Source organism: Olea europaea, chromosome 19, assembly GCF_002742605.1.
Source record: "Olea europaea var. sylvestris chromosome 19, O_europaea_v1, whole genome shotgun sequence".
Classification (NCBI taxonomy): domain Eukaryota; kingdom Viridiplantae; phylum Streptophyta; class Magnoliopsida; order Lamiales; family Oleaceae; genus Olea; species Olea europaea.
In genome coordinates, this window is record NC_036255.1 from 5,315,784 (window position 1) to 5,339,362 (window position 23,579).

Here is a 23,579-nt window from a genome sequence, read left to right on the forward strand (position 1 = left end):
AGAGAGAGAGTGTGTGTGTGTGTGTGTGTGAATTGTCTGAAAAATAAAAATCAACTACTCCCTAAAGAGTTGAGGATTACATGTACGTCATCTAATTGACTCAAACCTACGATTATCGGAAAGTCATCACAAGACCTTGTTGTGAATGTGCCTTAAAAGCTATTGTATGTAATAGATTTTTTAAATCATGAATAAATGAGTTTATTCATTGTATTTTAAAGATGCTCTATTGGTCTACATATACAACTCAAATCATGCTCCAAGACCCTTTTGCCTTGGAAATCTTGTTAATGAAAGAGAACAGGAGCGAAGCCTTACTATTTAAGAAGTATGATAGGAGCAAAGCATGCTACAAAGTAATGATTTGGTTTTTGTACACTCTTTTTGTTCAGATCTCCATTTTGCAAACGGATTCGATGTGTTTGATTCATATCGTTGGATAGATCTAAAACATTAGCTCGTATCAGAGTCATCACCATTTTGCTAAATTCAAATTTGAGAGAGAGAAAAATAAGCACACATTTATATAAATGAACGATTTTTTTATTACATTTATACGTAGTTAATATATTTTAAGGTCGATTTTTTATGAATAATGCTATTAGCGTCACTGGTGTTACAACATCAGTTTGGATGACGTTAAGTATAAGCTCAATGAAAGATGGAATTAAATTAATATTAGTATCATCTAAATTGATGATACTAAAAAGCACTAAAGCACAAACTCGTTTTTCTAAAGTAATCGCATTAGGCATTAAATGAGTGAGAACTCATTTATATTAGGCTAATAATGCAAGGGCATGACCATTTATATTTGGCTAATAATTGAGTATCATCAATTTAATGCACGAACTCATCTAAATCGTATTAGGCAACAAACAAACTTGTTAATGCACGAACTCATTCATATTAGGCTAATAATGTTGAAAAATTATAGAGTGAGAACTTAGTTTATTAAACATAAAGCACCATTTTTCTAAAAATAAGTCGGCTGAAATATTGAATACTGTAGGAAGTCAAGCATATACCTCAATACATGTCGGTGAATATAGCTAAGTAGAAAAAGGCAATTTTTTGGTAGAAGTACCAAACTTGGGACTTGGGGAAAAAAGTTGTCGTATAAATTAAGTGGACGAGTATTGTTTTGCAAAAATATTATGCAGTATAATTCTGTAAGCGAATGAATGAATGTATTTGTATACGTACATACAAGAGCATGACCAGTAATCGTATTTTCTTTCACAAAAAGTTATACTGTCATCATTTCTCGACTATATACGTCCGTTAACAAGTTTGTTGTTTGACAAAATGTTGTCCAACAAGTTATGTGGATTAGTATTTCTTGACCAAATATAAAAAATAAAAAATAAATAAAATATATATATGTGTGTGGGGGAGGGGGGGTGTGGGTGTGTTTCAATTAAGTGGATGAGTGTATATATGTTCATATGTACATTCAAGTGCTTGACCAGCGACGCTTACAGTTTTTATTACAAGAAGTTACACATTGTCATCATACAACTAGCTCGCAAGTATTTACACACGGTTGGCATGTGTTTTGCTAGGCAAAAAGCAATTTATTATCATTCTAAGACTTGTCGAAGTGCATGCACGTGCAGTAGCAATGCACCTTTGTCATTTGACAAAAAATATATGCGTCATCATTTTACGACTAAGTGGACAAGTATATTGATGTGATAATGTGTGTTTGTTGTTTGATAAAAACTTGTGCATTCCTTCTATGACAAGAAGATGTGTATATAATGCATTTGTTGTTAAACGAACAAAAAGTTGTGCATTGTCATTTTATGATTAAGCAATGAATATTCATGCGTGCATAACTTATATTACATGTACGTTGTTCTAATCATTATAAACATCGATATTAATCAATATATGGCTATGGTTATTTAGGGCGCCTTTTGGTGTGATTTTTTGGTATTATTATAGCTTGTTAGATTTTTAGGCTATTGAATTTAGTTTATTTAACTCTTGTTTGAGCCTCATAGTTTTCATAAGAATATATCTTTGAACAATATATTGATGAAAAATATGTGATTAAAAAATAAGGAAAAATTTTGAATTCGCGTATGATATTATTTTATTAAAGAATATGTGGTTGAAATAATATCAAATCACTGTTTAAAAATGTATTTTTTTTTTTCAAATGATGCGGATTAAATAGGGCCTTAGTCTACATAATAAAGATTTCAACCTATAGTATTGTATAAAGATTGTTTGACATAGATTTTCATTCTTATCAAATAATAGATCTTATAGTATGATACAACTATATATTTTATAACTTAACTTTACATATATAATATTGTTATGATAATCAACAAGCGTAGTAACAAATACCAAAATTTCGCCTTAATTAGCATCAAGCTCTAGACCGCAGTGGTTGTAAACAAATTCTATCTATCAAAGAAATTGAAAAACTTTAAAAGAACGATGGATTTAGGGCGTAACACGTTATATTCTATAAAAATTATTAACTAACTCAACTTAGTTCAATTATTGTGTATGTTTATAACCCCTGTTTTATTTTTGAGTTTAATGGTTCTATCATTTTCTAACTACTTATTGTTGGTACAAATAATGAATAATGATATTTGTAATCAAGGTTCGTGGTCCCCTCATTGCCACATAGATGGTTGTCTATTAGTCGTGCTTATAAATGATAATACTCACAATAACTGCTTGAGTAATGTTATTCATAATGAAAACTACTAGTAATCGTCTTAAGTAACATACATGTGTTGATTTGTTATTTGATGCATGAGACGACCATTGTTAGCCTTCACTATGAATAGCATTATTCTAACATATTATAAAAACTTAAGTAGTAAACACGTCACATAAAACACATATAAGATTTTAAGTTCTCGTTCTTATTTGATGATATCAAAAATTGTCCAAACCAACATACAAAACACGTTGAAAAAGAACAATAATTAAGTGCGTTAAGTAGAAAAGAAATTGAATATAACACACTCAAGATCTTAAGATCTTATTTTTCCTTAATCATGTTTAACGTTGTCCAAACTAAAATACCTAGTAAAGCACAAGAAGAAACGCATTGCACAAAAAAAAAGTACAACAGAAAATTGCAAAAACAAAGAATCCCACTTTCAAAAAGAATTTAAGTAAACCATTGAATAACTCCAATTAAAAAGCCCCTAAGGCTTCCCTCTTTTTTCATCTCATTCCATAAAAGGTACATACAATTCTCAACTACGAAGTTGTAGAACTCATAACAAAAAATGGAATCTGGTCCACTGTCAAATGTCTTTTATGCTACCAGAGTCATATGCAACTACAATATTATCACTTTAAGGCCACTCAGTTTCTCATTCTCTCTAGCAAACATCAAACCAGAGTAGTGACAAAAAAGGATTCGGGAATTCAATTCACCTTCTTCAATGTCCACACAAGAGGAAGCGTTGTTTATCGACTTAGCCACACCTCTGGGCAAAGTATTTGAAGTCATGGTGATCAACACTAAGTTGCTTTAGCCACGAGTCTGCAATGTTAAACTGCGATACCAGTTTCTCTAGGTCCTTACCCCTCTTGTCAGAAACCCACACATCACCGTACATCTTATAAGTGGCTAAACCAAATGGAGGGAGAGAGATTTCATCTCCTTCCTCTCTTTTCTTCCTTTCAGTACTTACAGAGTCGTCTTCAAGTTCCATATCTGTTAATCACAACGGATACCAGAGTGAGACAGCATTTTTACGCACAATAATAAGGCTCATTTTATTGAACCAAATAAATGAATACCTTGAAAAGTAGACGAAAGGGTGTGAAATGTGAGAAAGCAAGTCGACAAGTCTTTTTCGCTTCTTCCCATGGGAATGTGATATATTGGGTACCTGAATGTGATTCATCGTTTAGACTGCTTAAACGTGCAATTCATCAAAAGAATTACAAGAAACTTGGAAAAGAAAAATGCTTGTGTGCACGCTCTTGCTTGTTTGAGATAGAGAGACGAACCAAGCAACTGCCATCCAACTAGCAGGGGAAAGATCTACACTTCTTAACGACATCAATGCCGGGTATCTTTGTCCTAAGCCCCTTATCTAGAAAGCAAACAACTAAGGGTGTCAAATTATATTTTTCCTCTCAAAACGTCAAATTAACTGAGTAGATACAAAAACATGTTAAGATAGCATCACAATTCCAATGCACAGAACAGGAATAAGAAAGTAGAAAAGGAAGAACATATTCTTGTGAAGATAAGAAATTATATCCCACTGAAGAAGAGTAACTTGTAGTTAAGTCAATGGACGGAGTAGAATAAACAGCCTATAATAGACTTATAGACAAGTCACTATATTCTAAAAATGAGCAATGGCGAAAAAAACAAAAGAGAGAAATAAAGAAAAATTCTGATTCATTGTCAAAAGTAGTACATCTTAAATAGATGCCCGTCAACTAAAGGAATTTAAACGATTCCATTATCTGTTATCTTCATTATCAACAATCATTGTCGTGAGTAGTCCACCGAAAGTGAATATCTAGAACCTAAAACTACAAGCATTAGAACCATGCACAGGAACATGAACCAGGAAGAGGATTACCTTAGCCATCAGAGGAACTCTTCCACAAGGAGAAGATTTTTCGATGTACTCAAAGTTCCGATAACCCAATCGATCATTGGGATGCCAGAAGTTATCCTGCTCGAGTACTACTTCCTCGGAGGAACATCTGTCCCATGTCAGCAGCTTTTCGCTCACGCTTTCATTCTCTTCGCTGAATGAATCACTAAAGCAATCCCTAGTCTCACATGACGACTCAGCCTCTTCCCTATTATTCATATGATCACAATCCAACTAAATCATCTTGCTTTCAGGATAAAATAATAAATAGAGAACTTAAAGAAATACCATGTCATATCTCATTGATTATCATGCAATTTACATCCTCCAGTGAAATAATATAAATGCTTCGACTTTCTTGTCTTTTGAGCATATAAAAATTCAATAAATAACTCATTGTGGTAGTAAAATATTATAAGTTCATTTGACCGCTCTACTACTGAGCTATCGAGGAACAACGGGGGATTGGATCTAAAAGAGTTCAATACCCTTTCTCCACCCATGGTCAACATGAGCTTGATGCTTCCTCCTTGATTCAAAGAACTCATTTTGAAAGGGACCTCAAAGCTACTCTATTTCATCATATCCATCCATTTACTTGCTAAAAGAGTTAAATTTTAACATCATCAACAGAGCCCGGCTCACAAAAACAAGAATTTTCGGTGAAAACAATTCTCACAGCAACTTCTTATAACAGTTAACAGCTGATCAAATTTGTGAATGGCATTCATTACCTTGAATAGTTTATAGAAGAATTGCTGGTGAAGATTTGAATAGCAGATAGATAAGGCACATAGTACTGAACTAAGTTTTGGCCATTCGCAAGACGGATTGGTACGCCAGCGCCATATACACTCCATTCATCATAGCTATTCCAAAGATCATTCAATGAAAAATACTCTACTGTTTCTCTTTCAAAAGGATTCCACAGCCTATTAAGCTTCCTCGTCTCAGTCTGCACAATAACAAAAAATGATCATATTAAAATAACTTCAACAATCATAAACATGATCGTAGATATTATTAAGAAGAAAATTGTAAATACACAAACCTTGGATAGGAATTGAGAAGGGATTGAAGGAGTTGTGTAATCCAAAAGATTGTCAAGATTTGATTGCATTGAATTCTTGTGAAAAAACATCCTGGCTCTTCAATGGGGAGAGAGAGAGAGAGAGAGAGAGTTTTCACCGATTCTTTTTCTTGAGGAAAAGAGAAGAGGAAAGGAAAAACAGGGAGAGAAAATAATTGGAGAAGGAGAAACGAAAGAAATTAATGGGAGAAGAGAAGGAATGGCGAGAATACAACTAGACGTTTAGACAAACTATTAAGAATAAAAAACTGAAGTCTTTCAATGTTTTTTTCCCTCTTTTAAGAAACTATGTTGAAATTTATGAAATTCAATCAAAACCCAGAAATCATTTTTCTGATGGGAAACAGAAAAAAAAAATTCAAGAATTTCAATTCCAAGAGAGAGACTATCTTTGGATTCAATGCAAAACAAAAACGACCCACAAAGCAAAAACTGTTTCAGCATCAAAAAATATTATCTACATTCATCTGATCTTGAATTTTTCATTTTCCTGGAGCATTACATGCTATCTTCTTTCAGAACAACTCAAGATAAATTCTTGCGATATTCTCGCAAATTCTCTCTCCCCTTCTGAGAGAAAGGTGAAGAAAATAGAGAGAAAAAGTTGGACTAAAATGGAGATAAAAGATTGTTCTTTGTACACGCGTAGAAACCAAAGGCAGATGTTTTTATTAGCCAATAAAATGAAATGTTGAATCTTTATTTATTCTCAAAAAGAAAATTCATGGCGTCTGATAAAAGGGAATCAACTTCTCTCCATAAAGCAAAACCATTAGGAGAAATAGTACAATAGCGATACAACAGCAACATTCGTGTGTAGGATAAATGTATTCACACCAGTATTTTGGTCATAATCTGGGATTCGAGATGTTTAAGGTGCTCGAGTGGGGGTAAGGTTGCGTGGGAGAGGGAATACAATTTAGAGGTAGCTAATGTTTAAGAATATTTGTTTTTAATTATACATTTTTTTAATAAAATAAATTTGCAAGTATAGCCTGTTTGAGGTCCCATTGTTTTGATGAAAATATATTTTGAAATAATATTTTAATGGAGAACATGTGACTAAAAAAACTAATGAAATTTTTTGAATTTATGTGTAATATTATTTTATTAAAAAAATTGTGGTTAAAAATAAAAGAGAAAAAAATGTGTTTTGAAAATAATTGAAATCAAACAATGGCTAAATTTTTCCCTTTTTTTAATAATATATTTTTTAAAAAATTATTTTTCACAAAATTTATTTTCGAAACTTTATGCCAAACGAGGGTTATATATGTCTGTTTCAACTTTCATCTTCAGTGGGATGTGTGTATTTATTTTGTCTTCTTTATTTGACTTTTTGTTATGAAAAGAGTAAAAAAAGAAGAAAGTATAGAGAAGTTAATAAACTTATTTGTATTTTATTAAGAACCAATACTCTATATATAGGGAAGAAACGGGAATACAACGGTAATAATTTTCAGGAAGTAGAATTATTATTCACTAATAAACTTACCATTTACAATACACCCTCTTGAATGATACATTACAAAATATTTGTCTCGTTAAAATCGATAAAAATTCAATGAGACAAAAAAATAAATGAAGGAAAAAGAATACAATTGTTTTTGAATTATTAAATAATAAATTCTGTATCATTAAAATCTAGCTAAGAAAATTCAGTGGGATAAAATCTAGGCGAAAAAAAAAGTACAGCTACTCTCTTGATATGGATCACTGAAAATCTTTAAATCGACGAATTCCAATCTCATGAAAAATTACTTGAATGTAGATGTCAGCGATGCTTCTGTAAATAAATCAGGTACATTGTCATTTGAGCGAATTTTTTAGACATCGATATTATCATTCTTTTGAAACTCGTTTATATGAAAGAATGTTAGAGAAATATACTTCATCATGTTACCTTTGATATAGACTCCTTTAAGTTATGCAATACAAGCTACATTATTTTCAAACAAAATTTTTAGTGTTGAAATTAACCCACCTGATGTTTGAATATGACGGGTCATATTTCTCAACTATACACAATTTCAGCATGCTTTATGGACTGCAATAATTTCATAATAATTTGAGGATGTTACTGTCAAAGATTGATTCGCATATCTCCATTATATAGTTGTTTCTTCATGTGTAAAGACATATCCTCATTGTGATTTAGCTTTATATGGGTCAGAGTGATAATCTGCATCTATATATTCCACTAAAATGGATCCCAACTTTTAAGAATGTAAAAACCCCAAATCAACAGTACCATTTAGGTAATAAAAAATATGTTTAATACTATTCCAATATTTTTGGATTGGTGTATAACTATATTTTGCAAGAAATTTACAGAAAAAGTTTATATCGAAATGATTGCAGTTTGCAAGATAAGTTAATGCTCCAATTACACTAATATATGGTTTTCAAGACCAAGAACATTTTCTCCATCTTTAAGTGGACGAAATTGATCATTTTTCACATCAAGTGATCAAACAACCACAAGTGATACCAATGGGTGTACATTATTCATATAAAAAGGTTTTAAAACTTTTTCTGTATATGTAGATTAATGAACAAATAATCCTTTTGAAAAGTTTTCAATATACAATCAAAGACAAATTTTGATTTTTCCCAAGTTTTTCATCTCAAATTTATTTTCCAAATAATCTGGAGTTTTGTTTAGTTTTTCAAGAGTTCTAATTTAAATTTAAATCATCAACATAAATTATTACAATTGCAAACCAATATTTATTTTCATTATGAAAACATATCGCAGACATCTTCATTTTTATAGCCTTCCGTCAACAAATATTTGTTAAGGCAATTATACTACATAAGTCCATTTTATTTGGTCAATCACTACTTCAATCGATATATTTCATCACGTTTATTTTGATTTCTCGCTATATGATGTAGTACATCATTTATAAAAACTTCTTGTCGAGAATTTTTTTTCTTTTCGAATCTAATTTTTCCCTTAATGACATAACTTATTAAAATATCTCAAGTTTAATTATTTTAGGTATCTTAAAATTTTCTGCGATTTATAATTTATTATGTCTAAATACTTATCAAGAATATGTCTCCTTAATGATCGTCTTTGCTAATTAGTCCATTTTCGTTTAAAGATTTTTTATATTAAAATCGAATACCATCACTCTTGAGATGTGTTAAAGAAATATCAAATATAATGTTAACAAATTATCATCATATGACATTAATTCATGTTGGGACATTTAAAATTGGTGCATGAGATATTGTTTATCTCTTTGATTAGTAAATACATCTTAATAAATTATCTTTCGAACTTCTGATTCAAATGATATTTTGCGATGATTTAGATGATGATGTATTTATACATTATTTTTAATTTTTTAATTCATCTCCCTAATGCTGATAAAATTGTCCAATCAAATTGACAATCATTTTTCAGCTATAAAATATCGCTCATTAGGGATAAATATTCAAATTGCGATTTTATTCTCAACATTCTTTATTTTCCATCTCAGTCATTGTGGTGGTTCAATGTTACATATACTACACCATCAAAATAATTAGATGAAAAAATTAGGTTCTGACCATAAGCCAATTATAGTCGAGAAAACTATGATGTTGATATGATGCGTAATAGAATTCCCTAAACAAAAATAGGATGTATTTTGTTCTCAATTAAATTAATTGGAGGCATTTAACAAACAATATTGTTAAACTATTTATCGATATCTTAACTAATACTTATTAAAATATTGAGATTTATTTCCACTTACATTAACAAGACACGGTCTTGATTATGTAATCTGAAAATTATATTCATAATTTAAAATTGGGAAAATTGCAGCTGAGGTACCAAACCTTTCATTTATTAGCAGACTTTGTCCAAACCTTTCATTTGTGCCATCGAAGATACCAAACCTTTAAAAAATGAGTGGGGCCAGTCCAAAATGACGGTTTCCGTCTATTTGACCGTCAAAACCGTCAGTTGACCCCTCTAATGATATTTTCAAGAACTTTCCCCAAATAAGTGAAGGGCAATCTGGGCATTACACACATTTCCGTCCTCAACGTCAAACACGTCAGTTGCAACTTCATTCCACTCACCATCCACTATGGACCCTGGGAAAACCTATGAAGAAGATGAAACGTACGTCAAAGAAGACGAACATCCAGTGGACATTGCAGCCCACATTCGAGGCTCTCTTCCCCAACCCGTGTATGGTAAGTGTGTTCCTCTTTTTTCGATTTACGGTGTGAAGTTGTATGATTATGAAGTTCCCCTATTCGATTGTTTTCACATACTGGGAAATTCAAAAATTTTAAGTGATTTCATGAATTAGAGCGTAACGCTTGTGTACTATCTTTTCTGCACATGTTCGTTGCTCGAACTAAAAAGGGCTAGGGCTTAACTTTATTTTTTTTGGTATTTTTTCAAGGGAAAATTCAAAGTACTTCAGCATACGGCTTCATCATGGTGGAATTTTATTTCAGAATATGAGAAATTTTGTGTATGAGCATGGAAAAATAAGTTATATAGACTATATCGACCCTGATTTCTTTAATAGATTTCTTTTGGACAATGCCGCGAAGATGTTAGGATATTCTGATAGAATTAGATATCTGTACAAGATGGAGAAGAAAAGAGTGAGTGAAGCATCATTTTGGTTGGTTAAAGACTCAGATTTCATGAACTTAGTAATGTGGCTTGGTGATAATAGGACAGCTGAACTGTATTGCTTGCCTGTAGTTGAGGTTTTGGAGTTGCCTTGGGATGAAACAGAACAAAAGGATGTTCAAGTGTTTGATTGTGAGACTAGTGAGGAGTTGGTGAAGGTTCAAAAGTCTGGTGAAGCATTGAATAAGCAGCAACTATGCTATGCTGTTGATATTTATGATGAATCAGTAGAAGGTGATGACTTGTATGTAGTTGATGAAGTGGATGACATGGAAGCAGATGAAGAGGAAGTTATCCTTATAGGAGCTGACGTTGAAGAGGTTACAGTGTATGGAACAAAACATGAGTATACAGAGGTTGATTTTATAGGGGCTGAAGTAGACTCACATGAACCAGAGGTGCATGCTGCTGAACTAGAGAAACCACATGATGTTGAACCACAGTTGAGGTCTGAACATGAGTTGCATGACGCTGAACACGAGTTGCATGATGCCGAACCAGAGGTGCAGGCTTCTGAACCACAGCGACGGGCTCAATAGGAGCTGCATGCTACTGAACAAGAGGCGCATGCTGCTGAACATGATGCCGAACCAGAGGTACGAGCTGCTAAAATTGATGTGCATGCTTCTAAACCACAGCAGCAGGCTCAGCATGAGGCGCAGGCTGTTGAACAGGAGTTGCATGATGCCAAACCAGAGGTGCAGGCTACTGAAACTAGTATGGGGCATGATGTGGAACATGATGATCCTGAGCAGGATAATGAATATGATGAGGGTATTTTGGGAGAGGAATTCAATGACTCGGAGTACGAGCAGGAAGAAAATATTGTTGTGGATGATAATAATGAAAACACATATTTCAGGTTGAGTGAAGGTTTTGAAATTGTTGTAAGGGGTGAGCAGGAAGGTGTAAGGGATGAGCAGGAAGGTAAGGTGGCTGCTGGGGAAGAATCTGGAACAAACTACAAAGACTCCAATGAGCTTAGAAACTTACCCAGTGATACGGAGGCTGAGGGATCATCTACCAAAAGGAAAAATGTGTGCTAGTTTAACTCTGCAACTGATATGGATGATCCACAGTTCAAGCTAGGTAATGCATTTGTTTTGTTTAACAAGTATATTGTTCTCTTGATTGAAGAAATTTTTGATAGTATGTTATGTTCATTTCTGCCAGGGATGAAATTCGACAACGTTAAAATTCTAAGGAATGCAGTAGTTCAATACTCAGTCAAAAATTTCAGGCAACTGAGATACGTGAAAAATATGAGGACACAGTTGAGAGTTCGATGTCAAGATAATTGCCCTTGGGTTCTGTATGCGTACCAACAACCCGACAAGAGTTTTAGAATTAGCACACTGGTAGATGAACACGCATGTACCATGGTGTGGCAAAATAAAAGGGTTAATTCAGGATTTTTGGCAAAGTACGTAAGGAAATTTAGGTCTGATTCCAACATTCCAATGAGTACTTTTATGGAGACTGTGAAAGAGGACTGCGTGTATGAGATTTCAAAGCATCAGTTCTACAGGACAAGATCGAAATGTGTAGAAGTTATTAATGGGATTGTAGCTGAGCAGTATAAAATTTTATGGGATTACGATGAGGAATTGAAGAGAACGAATCCAGGCTGCACAGTGCAAATCGAAGGTTCGGGTCATACTTTTAAGAGATTGTACATCTGCTTAGGGGCTTGTAAGGAAGGGTTTACGGCTAGGTGCAGGCCAGTTGTTAGGTTGGATGGATGCTTCGTAAAAACTACAGAAGGTGGGCAGTTGTTGGCAGCTGTTGGCATCGATCGTGAGAACTGTATATTCCCGTTAGCATTGGCAGTTGTGGATGTGGAGAACAAAACAAACTGGCAATGGTTCATAGAATTGTTGGTTCATGACATAGGGATGCACAACCCTCGAGTTTGGACATTCATTTCCGACAAACAAAAAGATTTGGTGGATTCAATAAGTCAATACTGTGAAGGAGTGGAGCATAGGTGTTGTGCTAGAGATCTTTATAGCAATTTCACCTTGGCACACAAAGGTTTGGCCCTTAAGAATCTCTTTTGGACTGCAGCAAGGGCAACAATAGTGCCAGAGTGGAAAAGTGCAATGAATGAGTTAAAAGACATAAGTGAAGAGGCTTACAACTGGTTACTTGAAAAACCTCCTTCCCAGTGGACTGATCCCATTTCGAAGAGCATTCGAGATGTGATATTCTTCTTAATAATTTGTGTGAGGCATTCAATTCTTCCATTGTTGTTGCCAGAAACAGGCCCATCATCTCGATGCTAGAGAAAATTCGGCATCAGCAAATGATAAGAATGAATGTAAAAAGGGAAGCAGCACAGAGGTGGGATCATGCATTCCGAACAAGAATTGTGAAAATCATTGAGAAGGCTAAGTCTGAGGCAAGGTACTTGAAGGCAGACTATGCAGGCAACCATAAATTTGAGATAACCAGTAGAGAAGGTTTGAGGTGGAGCGTTGACTTGACAAAACATGCATGTGCAGGCAGAAAATGGCAGCTCACTGGAATACCATGTCCCCATGCAATATCAGGCATGCTTTCAAGGGATATTGGCATATATAAGTGCATCGACCCATGATATAGAAAGGAAACATACCTCAAGTGTTACTCCCCAGTTATCTACTCGATGTCAGGGCCTGAACTATGGCCAGAATTGGGAAAGTATTCTCTTAATCAACCTCAGAAGAGAAAACAGGCTGGCAAACCCAAAAAAAATGAGGAAGAGGTCACAGGCAGAGTCACCTGCAGGAGTTAAGATGGGAAGGACTGGCATGAAGATGACGTGTAAATGCTGTGGAGGGTCTGGACATAACAAAAGAAGCTGTAAGGGATCACTGCCTAGTGAAGACAGTTCACAACAACAGTCTCAACTAACTACACAAACAGAGTCACAAGAAGATACACATACCAGATCAGCAAAGGGGAAAAGAAAAGCACATTCAATGAAAACCTCCAAGTCACAAACAAAGAAGTCCAACAATAGAGGATCGAAATCTTGAACATCATGTGGTTTCTCTTGTATAGTTACTTTTTTGGGAAACTGCTGTGGTTTTTTGTAAACTGAATTGGAAATATGTACTTCCAATGCTGTTATTTTGTAGATGTACCTGAAATTTATGATGAAATTGTTGAATGTGATGATAATGTTGACGTCGAATTTCTTGCATTATGTTTTTGCTGGTTGTCGTTAGTTTCTGAAATTGTATTCGTAAGATCTGATGTGCAGGCGATTAAGAAATATATGAAAATGTTTGATACTTCCTCTGAAAGTATTATCAAACGTTTGGTACCTTTACTGAAATGTTTTTAAAGGTTTGGTACTCTATCTGAAACCATTAGAAAAGGTTTGGTACTGATTCTGAGAATCGTTATAAGGTTTGGTACCTATACTGCACCTTCTGTAGATAAGTTTGGAGTGTAATCAACTCTTTTAATTTCGCATTTTACTTAGAGGCCGGGAAAAGATCGTTATCACCTATTAAGGTAGCATTAAGTACAGGAAAAAGGGGGCACTTCATTTCAAGTAAAAAGGTACAACATAAATTTTCTTTTTACATATGCATTTCACAACATCTAGCACATGGCTCCATGTCGAAACCCTAAACTCAAATTTCTGGAACTAAATACTAAAATCCTACAATCCGACCCTACATACCTAAGAACAAACCCATTTTGCAAACACTCCACACACAAAGCCGAAGAGCCAGATCTTCCACACATTTGGTCTTGTTGCTTGAAGGGTGTTAATTTCAACTTCCATTTCCCTGCTAGCTCGTAATAGACTAGGAATCAGTTCCTTCGATCTCTCACACATTGGAGGGTCACACCACATAAAGAATGTGCATCCACCCACATCTTGGCTTTGAGGACAAGTGAGAAATCTTCTTCCCGAGTTCAGGTTCGTCCACGAGGTCTTCATCTGCACCTGGAACCACATCTGCATACATTCAACACCATGTGCGTGCTGATTTTTAATTACTACCTGTGAAAGAGAAGTAAGAGGTAATATAGTGTTAAAGAAATGGAGAGAAGTAAACAGTGAAGTATATAATAGGAGGGAAATGTGAGTAATGCCCAGATTGCCCTTCACTTATTTGAGGAAAATTCTTGAAAATATCATTAGAGGGGTCAGCTGATGGTTTTGGCGGTCAAACAGATGGAAACCGTCATTTTGGACTGGCCCCACTCATTTTTTAAAGGTTTGGTATCTCCGGTGGTACAAACTAAAGGTTTGGGCAAAGTCAGCTAATGAACGAAAGGTTTGGTACCTCGGCTGCAATTTTCCCTTTAAAATTTAAGACATAACTTTGCAAACTTCAAATTGTGAACATCATCCAATCATTTAGTATATGTATCAAATATATGAGAAACAAATAATATTTAGATAATCAATGTGGAGGATGATGGGGCCGCCTTATTTATCACTCTAATCAATTTTTTCAGAAATATAGGAAATTCAGTCCCTGTATTTAGCTAGTGATGGTTAATAAAAAAATCTTCATGAAAGAGAACAAATATCACATAAGATTGAATTGAAGAATCTTCTGATTCTTCATTGAATATTCATTTGAATTTTTAATTTTGCACCAATATTAATTAAATGATGATCCAGCTGGTCATGTCAAACAATAAAGTCAAGTTGAAATCTTGTTCAATATAAGTATAATTTGATGATTTAATTTCTAAGAATACGATTAATGCATATATAATCATATATCATTCAAATAATCAAACTGATCAATATCATTATGACATTAGTTATATGTTTATCTTCAGGGATAAATATAAATTCAAAAGGATATATTCTTTGAAAGTGTGCTACTTCGAGAGAACGTTATCTTTAATTATTGATTCTTCAAGAGCAATATGTCAATATTCTTCTGTAATATTGAAAATTATAATTCATGCATTTCAACAGCGACAAATTAATTATAATTCATGTCACCAAATTAATTTTGGTGCACGCGATAAATATTTATGCTTATAAAATAATACTACATTCACTAAACTTTAAAAAATTAAACTATCATGCTGATAACGTGTTATAAAAAGGGAAAAAATATAAAGAAGTCAATAAATTTGTATTTATTTTATTCAAAACTAAAATCCTATATTTATAGGGAAGAATCAGTGATACAACTGTAATAACTTCTAATGCTAAGATACGTTTGTCATTCACTAATAAATTTACTATTTACAATAATTTTGTTATTTCAATATAGATAAAATTGTTGGGTTGTGTGCCCATATAGTATAGTTTTGCTGATGTAAAAAAAATAATATTTTTATTGAATAAAATTATGTTTAATTTATTTTTTGCATTTATTTATTATTGAGTATGCGAAATTAAAGTGCCTATAATCACTTGTGATAATATGAGTTGAGTACTTGCGTTGAGAAGTACAGTATGACACAATTTATATTTTGATCATAAATAATTTGTTCACAATCTACGTATAAGGGTTGGCACCTTATATTGAAAGGTTGTAGTGTTGACCAATTCACTATTCGGGTTTGTGATTTGTCCTTATCACAGAAATAGTAAAAGGTGACACTAGTACACTTGGAGTGTATTGAACGGACCACGTGTTGAATTTAATTCTATAGCATGACCGTGCGGAGAATTAAATTTCACTAGACCGTTGTGTATTTCATCTAAATCCCTTGACAGGATTATGTATATCTTTTCGTAATTTTAATTGTTCTTTAATTCATCAATGGGTGAGATCAATTTGATTGGTCAAATATCTCGATGAGTTGGGAACTTGAGAATGAGCGGAGTAGAGAACATGAATTCGTGTCGGGAACCGTCGCCCAGATGGGTAGAGTGACTACTTAAGTATTTTCTATTGAACGGTTAAAATCAGAGCTCAGTGTTTAGCAACGGCTAAACTTCGACATCTGTGATTAGTTCACAGGACCGTTGAAGAAAATGAAACTTAAGTTAGTGAGAATAATTAGAGGGGCAAAACGGTCATTTATGCTCGTACCTAATTATCGGATCTCGAACGGGGATAAAATACATATACAGCAGGTTAGAGGAAAGTATTACAGATTTAATGGCTTCTGTGATCTTATATATTCCAAGAATTCAGTCTTTTGCCTTTAGTGGAAAAAACAAAGATTAATAATTAGATTGAGTGGTCTAGGGTCGACTAGACATGATCTAATTATTGGAGCTTGGATAATATATGTCCGATCAAGTCCCTGTGGTAGCTCCATAAAGTATTGGAACTTAATTACGGTAATTATAATAGTTTTGAGCTTAATTATAATTACAATAAAGTTTTGTACTTAATTGTAATTACTATGAAAGTTATAAACTTAATTGTAATTGTAATTGAAGTTCTAGGACTACACATATAATTAATGTAAACTAATTGGAATTGGACTTAAATTAGAACTCTTCTTGAGTTTTAATTAGGAATCCTATTTGAATGTGGAATTGTGATTGTATCATCTTTTTCTCTATAAATACAGACTAAATGAATGAAAAAAGACTACAACAATCATAATTCCATAGAATTCAAATTTAGAGAAAGAAATATATTATTTCTTGATTTCCAATTTCAAGAATTAGTTTCTTGATTAATTAAAAGAAGGTACCCACACGCTGGTGTAGTTTTTCCGTTGGAGAATACCATAGAAGGCTTGAAGGTTTGAAGCACCAAGATTCTTGCAATTGAAAGAGACGGAAGTTCGTGGTTCAGAATCAATTCAAAGGTGGATCATCGAATTTGAGTAAAATATTCAAATCCTTTAATTCTTGTTATAACATACACGTGAACATCTAAACGATCTTGTTTTTAAATTAAAGAAATTTTAATTTCTGATTAATTCTACTTCCGCATTACAACAAAAATAGGTCAATGTCTTGTATTGAAAGTGATGAAAAAGATTTCCTTTTCGTTTGTGTGATAAGTATGTAATTAAGATATAAATATTTCTTTATTTTTGTCGCATTTTGTGTCATTTATTTAATTAGTTCAAGAAATTTTATATGTACAAACTAGTATTTCATTCAAAATTCGTTTTCTATTTACACATATCGCTTGACAATAGTAAGTATCTTCTAGCTTACTTCTTAGTTCTTACACCCAACCCTATCGCTATCTTTTACTTAGAGATGTCAATGAGTCGAGTTGAGTAGGCTCGGGCACGACTCAAGTAAAAAAAGTTCGAGCTTAGCTAAAAAAATTAGGCTGGGCCTTATCGATCCAAGCCGAGCAGGCTCGTGTTTTTTTTTTTCAATAAAACAAAAGCAACTTCATTTTTATAGGTCGGCTTGTCATGGTCTGAAAATGGCTCGAGTCGACGAGCCACATGCACATGGGTTGGCTGGGGCTGACACCCCAAAATGGGGCTTAGCCCTGAACCTTTGCTAGGTAGAACCAAGCCTCAAGTCAAGCCGCTCGAACTTTTTTCTAGTCGAGCTATAAGCGGCTCGAGTCAACGAACCAAATTGACACCCCTACTTTCGCTACATAACCCTATCACACTCCTCCTCACCACCAAGCTCAAAATATAAGTATATTACTAGTTTTTCCTCGTAATTTACTTTCTATTTACATGTATTGTTTGACAATATTAAGTTCCTTTGAGATTACTTCTTAATTCTTATACCCAATCCTGCCGCTACCTTTCACTACACGGCCCTATCACCCACCTCTCTACCACCAAGCTCGAAACTACATGTTAATGGGGCGTTTGATTTTCATTTTTCCTAAAATATATATTTCTCTCTCTTCTTTTCAATCACATATCCTTTATTAAAATAATATTATATGTAAATCAAAAACTTTTTCTTTCTTTTTTAGTCATACATTCTCCATCAATCTATTATTTCAAAATACATTCTTTAAAAGGAATGTAGCTCAAACACACCCTAAATAAAGCAAAAAAATATGCATTGTACTTCCAATCATAGTAATGAGATATAAAACCGTTTATTCATAAATAAGTATCCAAAATTTGAAATGATCTGAGAATTATTTGACAAAGCTTTAGAAATGTCAAAAATTGCTTTTAAACATGTCTGTTGAATTTTTAGAAGTATTTTGCATGGTTAGAAGAGATTTTAGAGGAAGTTGATTTATATAGCTTCCTTAAGAAATTTTTCCACAAGTCTTGCCAAACGAACCTTTAATTAATTTATTCAAAACTTCAAACACATACATTGATCGAAAATTACATGGTTTTTTTGTAACCTAGAAAGGCCTCACTTCGAAACCAACCCCAAAAAAAATTATATATATTTATATTTTTAAATTTTTTTTTTAAACATATATTCTTTCCGTCAAAGAAACACATAAATAAGACTTTGATAAATAATATAATGTGACATCACTGGTGCTTAACACTAGTTTATATGTGTCATTGGGTTCATTGTATCATTGTCCGATGAAGGTAGCGGACTTTACTACTATTTCAACGGATGAAAAACATCAAAAGTGCTACATAGTGTTACTTGAGTTTGATAGGTTATGTCCACTCTAATTAGGATAAAATTGTTGTTTAATAACTCTTGACATCGAATAAGTCATGTGATTAATGAGCTACGTTAATGCATAATTAAATAGTATTCAATACTAACATGTTTTTATCAAAACTATATCCTTCATTACCAATCAACTGCCTTTGCATTAGAGGACTCGAAGTGAAGCTGACACGAGGTAGTTCGGGGGTGATTGAAAACATAGTGATGAGACGAGATATAAAATTTAGTAAGAACAAAATTGACACTTTCGACGTTATGCTTTTTCCGTTCAAAGAACGTGTCGAGAAAATCACTACCATAGTCTCCAATATTTCTAATTCAAGCTACATGGCACATTTTTATACAACCAAAAAAAAATAAAAAATACATAATTGTATTCAAAGATGTCTAGATATTGGTGATGGAAATTGATGGCCTACTTATTCTATGGCTTCTCTTCATTTAGTAGCCCATCAAGATTAGTTCAAAATTCATAAATTGACCTTATCTTAATTATCCGACTGAGTGTTAGAGAAGTTGATCCAGTGACAAAGTGTAAAGCAATCGATCGAGTAGTTAAAAAACTCGCACTTGTTTATCTTCTATACATATATTGTAACTCTGATATTAGGAGATACCACGTACTATAATTATTCTGCTTTTCTAGTAGGAAATGTGTCCTTCGATTTCTAACGGCTCCATGGCATTGTCAACCGTGTGAGTTTCTATATAAAGGGTGTGGAATTTACTATCATGGAGCTTAATCTCTCTTTACATTATTCAATCATTTTTTATATTAAAATATTCTCCGTTGAAATATTGAATTAAGGTTTAATTATCTTCAAAAGGTGGGAAAGCGCGCAATGTATTGAAAATGTCAAAAGATTATGTAAATTAAACTAAGAATCGACCTCGTGCAGTCATTGATTGACTTGAAAAATTACTGTATTTGGCAATTTGCATTATAATTAACGGTTGTGATTATCTACCTACTTTGTTTAAATAAGAAATTAAATGCAAGAATCCAATATCACTTGTCTTTTATCGGGCACTAGTGCAACCAAATCCTTAGCCCAAAATTCAAATAGACATGCTAAAGGGAAAGTGGCTTTGATAGCAACTATAACAGTCGTTTCATATAGGGGGTGGGGCCGGTGATTAAAATAATCACGAGCTCTACGTTTTGTGAGAAGATTGTAAAAGTGCCTTAGCTTTTTTCAAAATAAAAATGTAAACTAATTTTATATTTAGAAGAGTTTAGGTAAGAAGTGTTTAATTTTCACCCTGTGTAAGCTTCAAAACGAGTTACATTTCATATGACGAGAAGATAGAAGGGTAAATCGAGTTGAGTTTAATAATAAAATAATGATCTTATTAAAATAATTATTGATGGTTAGAATAATTAAAATTATATTAAAAATAGGAAAATATCTTATTACGTCCAGACTCATAAGGTTTGAAATCCACACCTCCAAATAGGGCTGGGCAAATCTCCCGAATCGAACCGATCGAACCGAACTAGACGATTCTTGTCAAATTAAATACCCGAACGGTTATCTGAATTGAGAACCGACGGGTACGGTTCGGTTCTAAACCAAGAACCGAAAAATCGAATAAGAACCGAATATTTCTAAATTTTTTTTATATTGAGCAAATCAAATTATTTTAATTTTAATTTTTTCTAAACAAATTAACAAATTCACAATTTCTAAATCCAAATTTTTGGTCCAATAATTTGTTTCATTTATAATTTTTTAATTTTTGGCCTTATTACCCATTTTATTGTTTCATTTCTTAGTTCAACAAGATTCAATCCACTAAATAACTCTAAACACCTACACTAAAGTGCATAACGTTGTCTCGACTCTCGCACTCACTCTCGCATCCTTGCTGACATTTCAAAACCTATACAATCGTCGATCGATGCTGTGACCTCCGATCGAAGTTGCGACCTCCGTTGACCGAAGCTTTGACCGTAGCGATCATTTGAACAATGTAGTCTACTAGTCTATGGCATTCCAAAACCTTTGAATGTATCATTAGTTGTATTTATATAATATTGTTATAAATGTTAAAAAATTTAATTATAGTACAGAATCGAACAGAATCGAATCGAACTGAACCGAACCCAAACGGTTCCATAATTATATTTGGACCCGACAGTTCTATTTACTAGATATCTGAAAATTTTGGTTTGGTTCGGTTGCAAACCGACCCCGTCCACCCCTACCTCCAAAGATTGCTGAATTGGACCATGGATGAGAAGATATTATGGCTGATGATCATTGGTGCACGTGCAGCTTGAAAAAGGAGCACATATTTCTGTCTGCTCTCCAGTGACTGCATTAAAAAAAAAAAAACTAAGGTTTTCATGTTTTTTGTCCCCATTTTTGGTCATAAAATGCATCTTGGATTGATTATTTGATGAAGAATATGTGAATAAAAAATAAGAAGATATTTTGAGTTTACAATTTTAATCTTGTGTCACATCTTAAACCATTTGCTTTCTATTCCAAAATTCATAACTCGAATCTTTCTTTCAAAATCCATTCAATAATTAAAGGAAAAATTGTAGTAGCGGTCCCTAATCTTTTTCATTTTTTGCAGACTGTATTCTAACTTTTCTAACTTTCATTTTGTGTCAGCGAAAATCCCTAACCTTTTATAAATATGCACTTGGAGTCCATCTGGACAAAAAATTGTCCAAAATACCATTAGTTGATCCGGAATTATCTGCTACCGCAACGATTTTATTGGATGTTGATATATTTTTGAACGGCGTTTTAGACGATTTTATTGGATATTGATTCCTTAATTTTTTAGGTCAACTAACAGTGTTTTGGACAGTTTTCATCTAAATGGACTTCAAGTGTATATTTATAAAAGGTTAGAACATTCGCTGACACAAAATGAAGGTTAGTGTAGCTTGCAAAAAATAAAAAGGTTAGGGACTGCTGCTATAGTTTTACCATAATTAAATGATTCAAATTCTCATTAAATTAAATCTAGACTAGACGCAAATATTTAAAAAAAAAAAATGGTAGCTTCTAGATTGTCGTCACTATTTGTGATGGCGGAAATTGATATTCAATGCATACACTTATTACCTATTAGTAGATTTATGGCATGTATATTAAGCTGAGCCAGATGCTATTAGATATATTATAGAAGAAAATAATAGTTAAAATCTTGTTAATTATATTATTTGATTAAAGTCCCTAATTCATTTACATATTTTAATAAAGAATAATTAGCACAAAAAGTTCTTTCCTTTCAATATTATTATGAATAACGTCACGACCTTTATTTTTTGATATTTTCATCTTTATTTTCACCTTTTATTGAGAAAACCAGCCTTCTCGTTCGATTTGTCAGTAAAAAATATATATATAAAATGACAAATAAACGTTCATATTTAAATAAAATAAAAAATAAATTGCAATCACATTTCCAAACTTTTTAAAAAAATGCAAATTAGTCCAAATAAATTATTAAAAATGTAATTAGCACAAAAACGTCTCTACCTTTCATTTTTTGACATTTTCATATTTTATTAAGAAAATTATCATTTTCATTCAATTTCTCAATTAAAAGCTATAAAATAATGAATATACCCTTCTATTGAAACGAAACAAAAATTAAAAAAAAAAAAGGAAAATTAAATAACAAATTGTAACCATTTTCTAAATTTTTGATAAAAAAAAAAGAGTACTAAAAAATCCAAATAAATAATTAACAATTAAAATTTTGTAGTATAGGCATAATTTGTTCTTTATTTTTTATTTAAACAGAGGGTATATTTATCATTTTACAGCTTTTAATTGAGAAAATAGATGAAAACCAATGATTTTCGCAATGAAAGATAAAAATAAGGGTAAAATTGCCAAAAAAAATGAAAGAAATGGATGTTTTGTTCAATAACATTAAAAAGTATAGACGTTTTGTGCTAATTACCCTTTTAATAAATATGAATATTTTTTTAATACAAAATAATGACTTTTTAACTTCTGATATTTTATGCACAATAACTTAATATTGTAAAAATATTTTATATGTCATTACGGTATAATTTGAAAAATATATATGATAACTTTTGATTGACTGTTCATCTTCGTTCGTGAAACGACATAGGATAGTAGCTTTAATCATTATAACTACCAAGAGGTCTTAAATTGAGCTTCGACCGTTTAACATTTTGGAAGGATTTTGAAAATCGATTGGTTTAAACCAAATCGAATTCTGCGATTTTCGTACGAAAATTGACCAATCCTTCTTGTTGGATCTCAATTTATTTGTGCAAACGGTCTTAATATAGTGATCAAACCATATCATGGTCCGATTATCCTCTTTATGTACCAATTGCAATGGTAGGTCCAATCTGAAGTTGATTTATTTGTTATTTGTTTTATCGATTTATTCTTTTTAATTAATTTTTTATTGATGATAATTAATTAACAGAACAGGTTAGAAAAGAAATACTAGATAGGAAAAAATTATGACTAAGAAGTTAAGTATCATCTATTTCAAAAATAAGAAAAAATCATATATTTATTAAAATTTATTTATGATTTAATTAATTATTATATATTTTATTAATTAAATATATTAAAATCACATTTATACAATTTAGTCACATATTAACGATTTAATTAGTCACATATTATTTTTCGATCACAAATTAGAATTTTTATGCATCACAATTCAAAAATTTTATAAGTCACGATTTGTTCATTGGTC

The 23,579-nt window shown here is 32.5% G+C and overlaps 2 protein-coding genes across 2 annotated transcripts; one reads left to right on the forward strand and one right to left on the reverse strand.

Annotated features, from left to right (window-relative positions):
- Positions 1-3,144: 3,144 nt before the first annotated feature.
- On the reverse strand, positions 3,145-6,507 carry LOC111368597. The gene is made up of 6 exons (XM_022989938.1): positions 5,656-6,507; positions 5,339-5,559; positions 4,587-4,812; positions 4,000-4,085; positions 3,787-3,878; positions 3,145-3,700 (listed from the first exon to the last, which is right to left on the reverse strand). Exons 1-6 carry the CDS (start codon positions 5,743-5,745, stop codon positions 3,459-3,461), a joined length of 957 nt encoding a protein of 318 aa, XP_022845706.1. The 5' UTR covers positions 5,746-6,507; the 3' UTR covers positions 3,145-3,458.
- A 4,902-nt stretch (positions 6,508-11,409) lies between these two features.
- Positions 11,410-12,630, forward strand: LOC111368254. Its single transcript, XM_022989494.1, has one exon. The coding sequence runs from the start codon at positions 11,410-11,412 to the stop codon at positions 12,628-12,630; it is 1,221 nt and encodes a 406-aa protein (XP_022845262.1).
- The last annotated feature ends 10,949 nt before the right edge of the window (positions 12,631-23,579 follow it).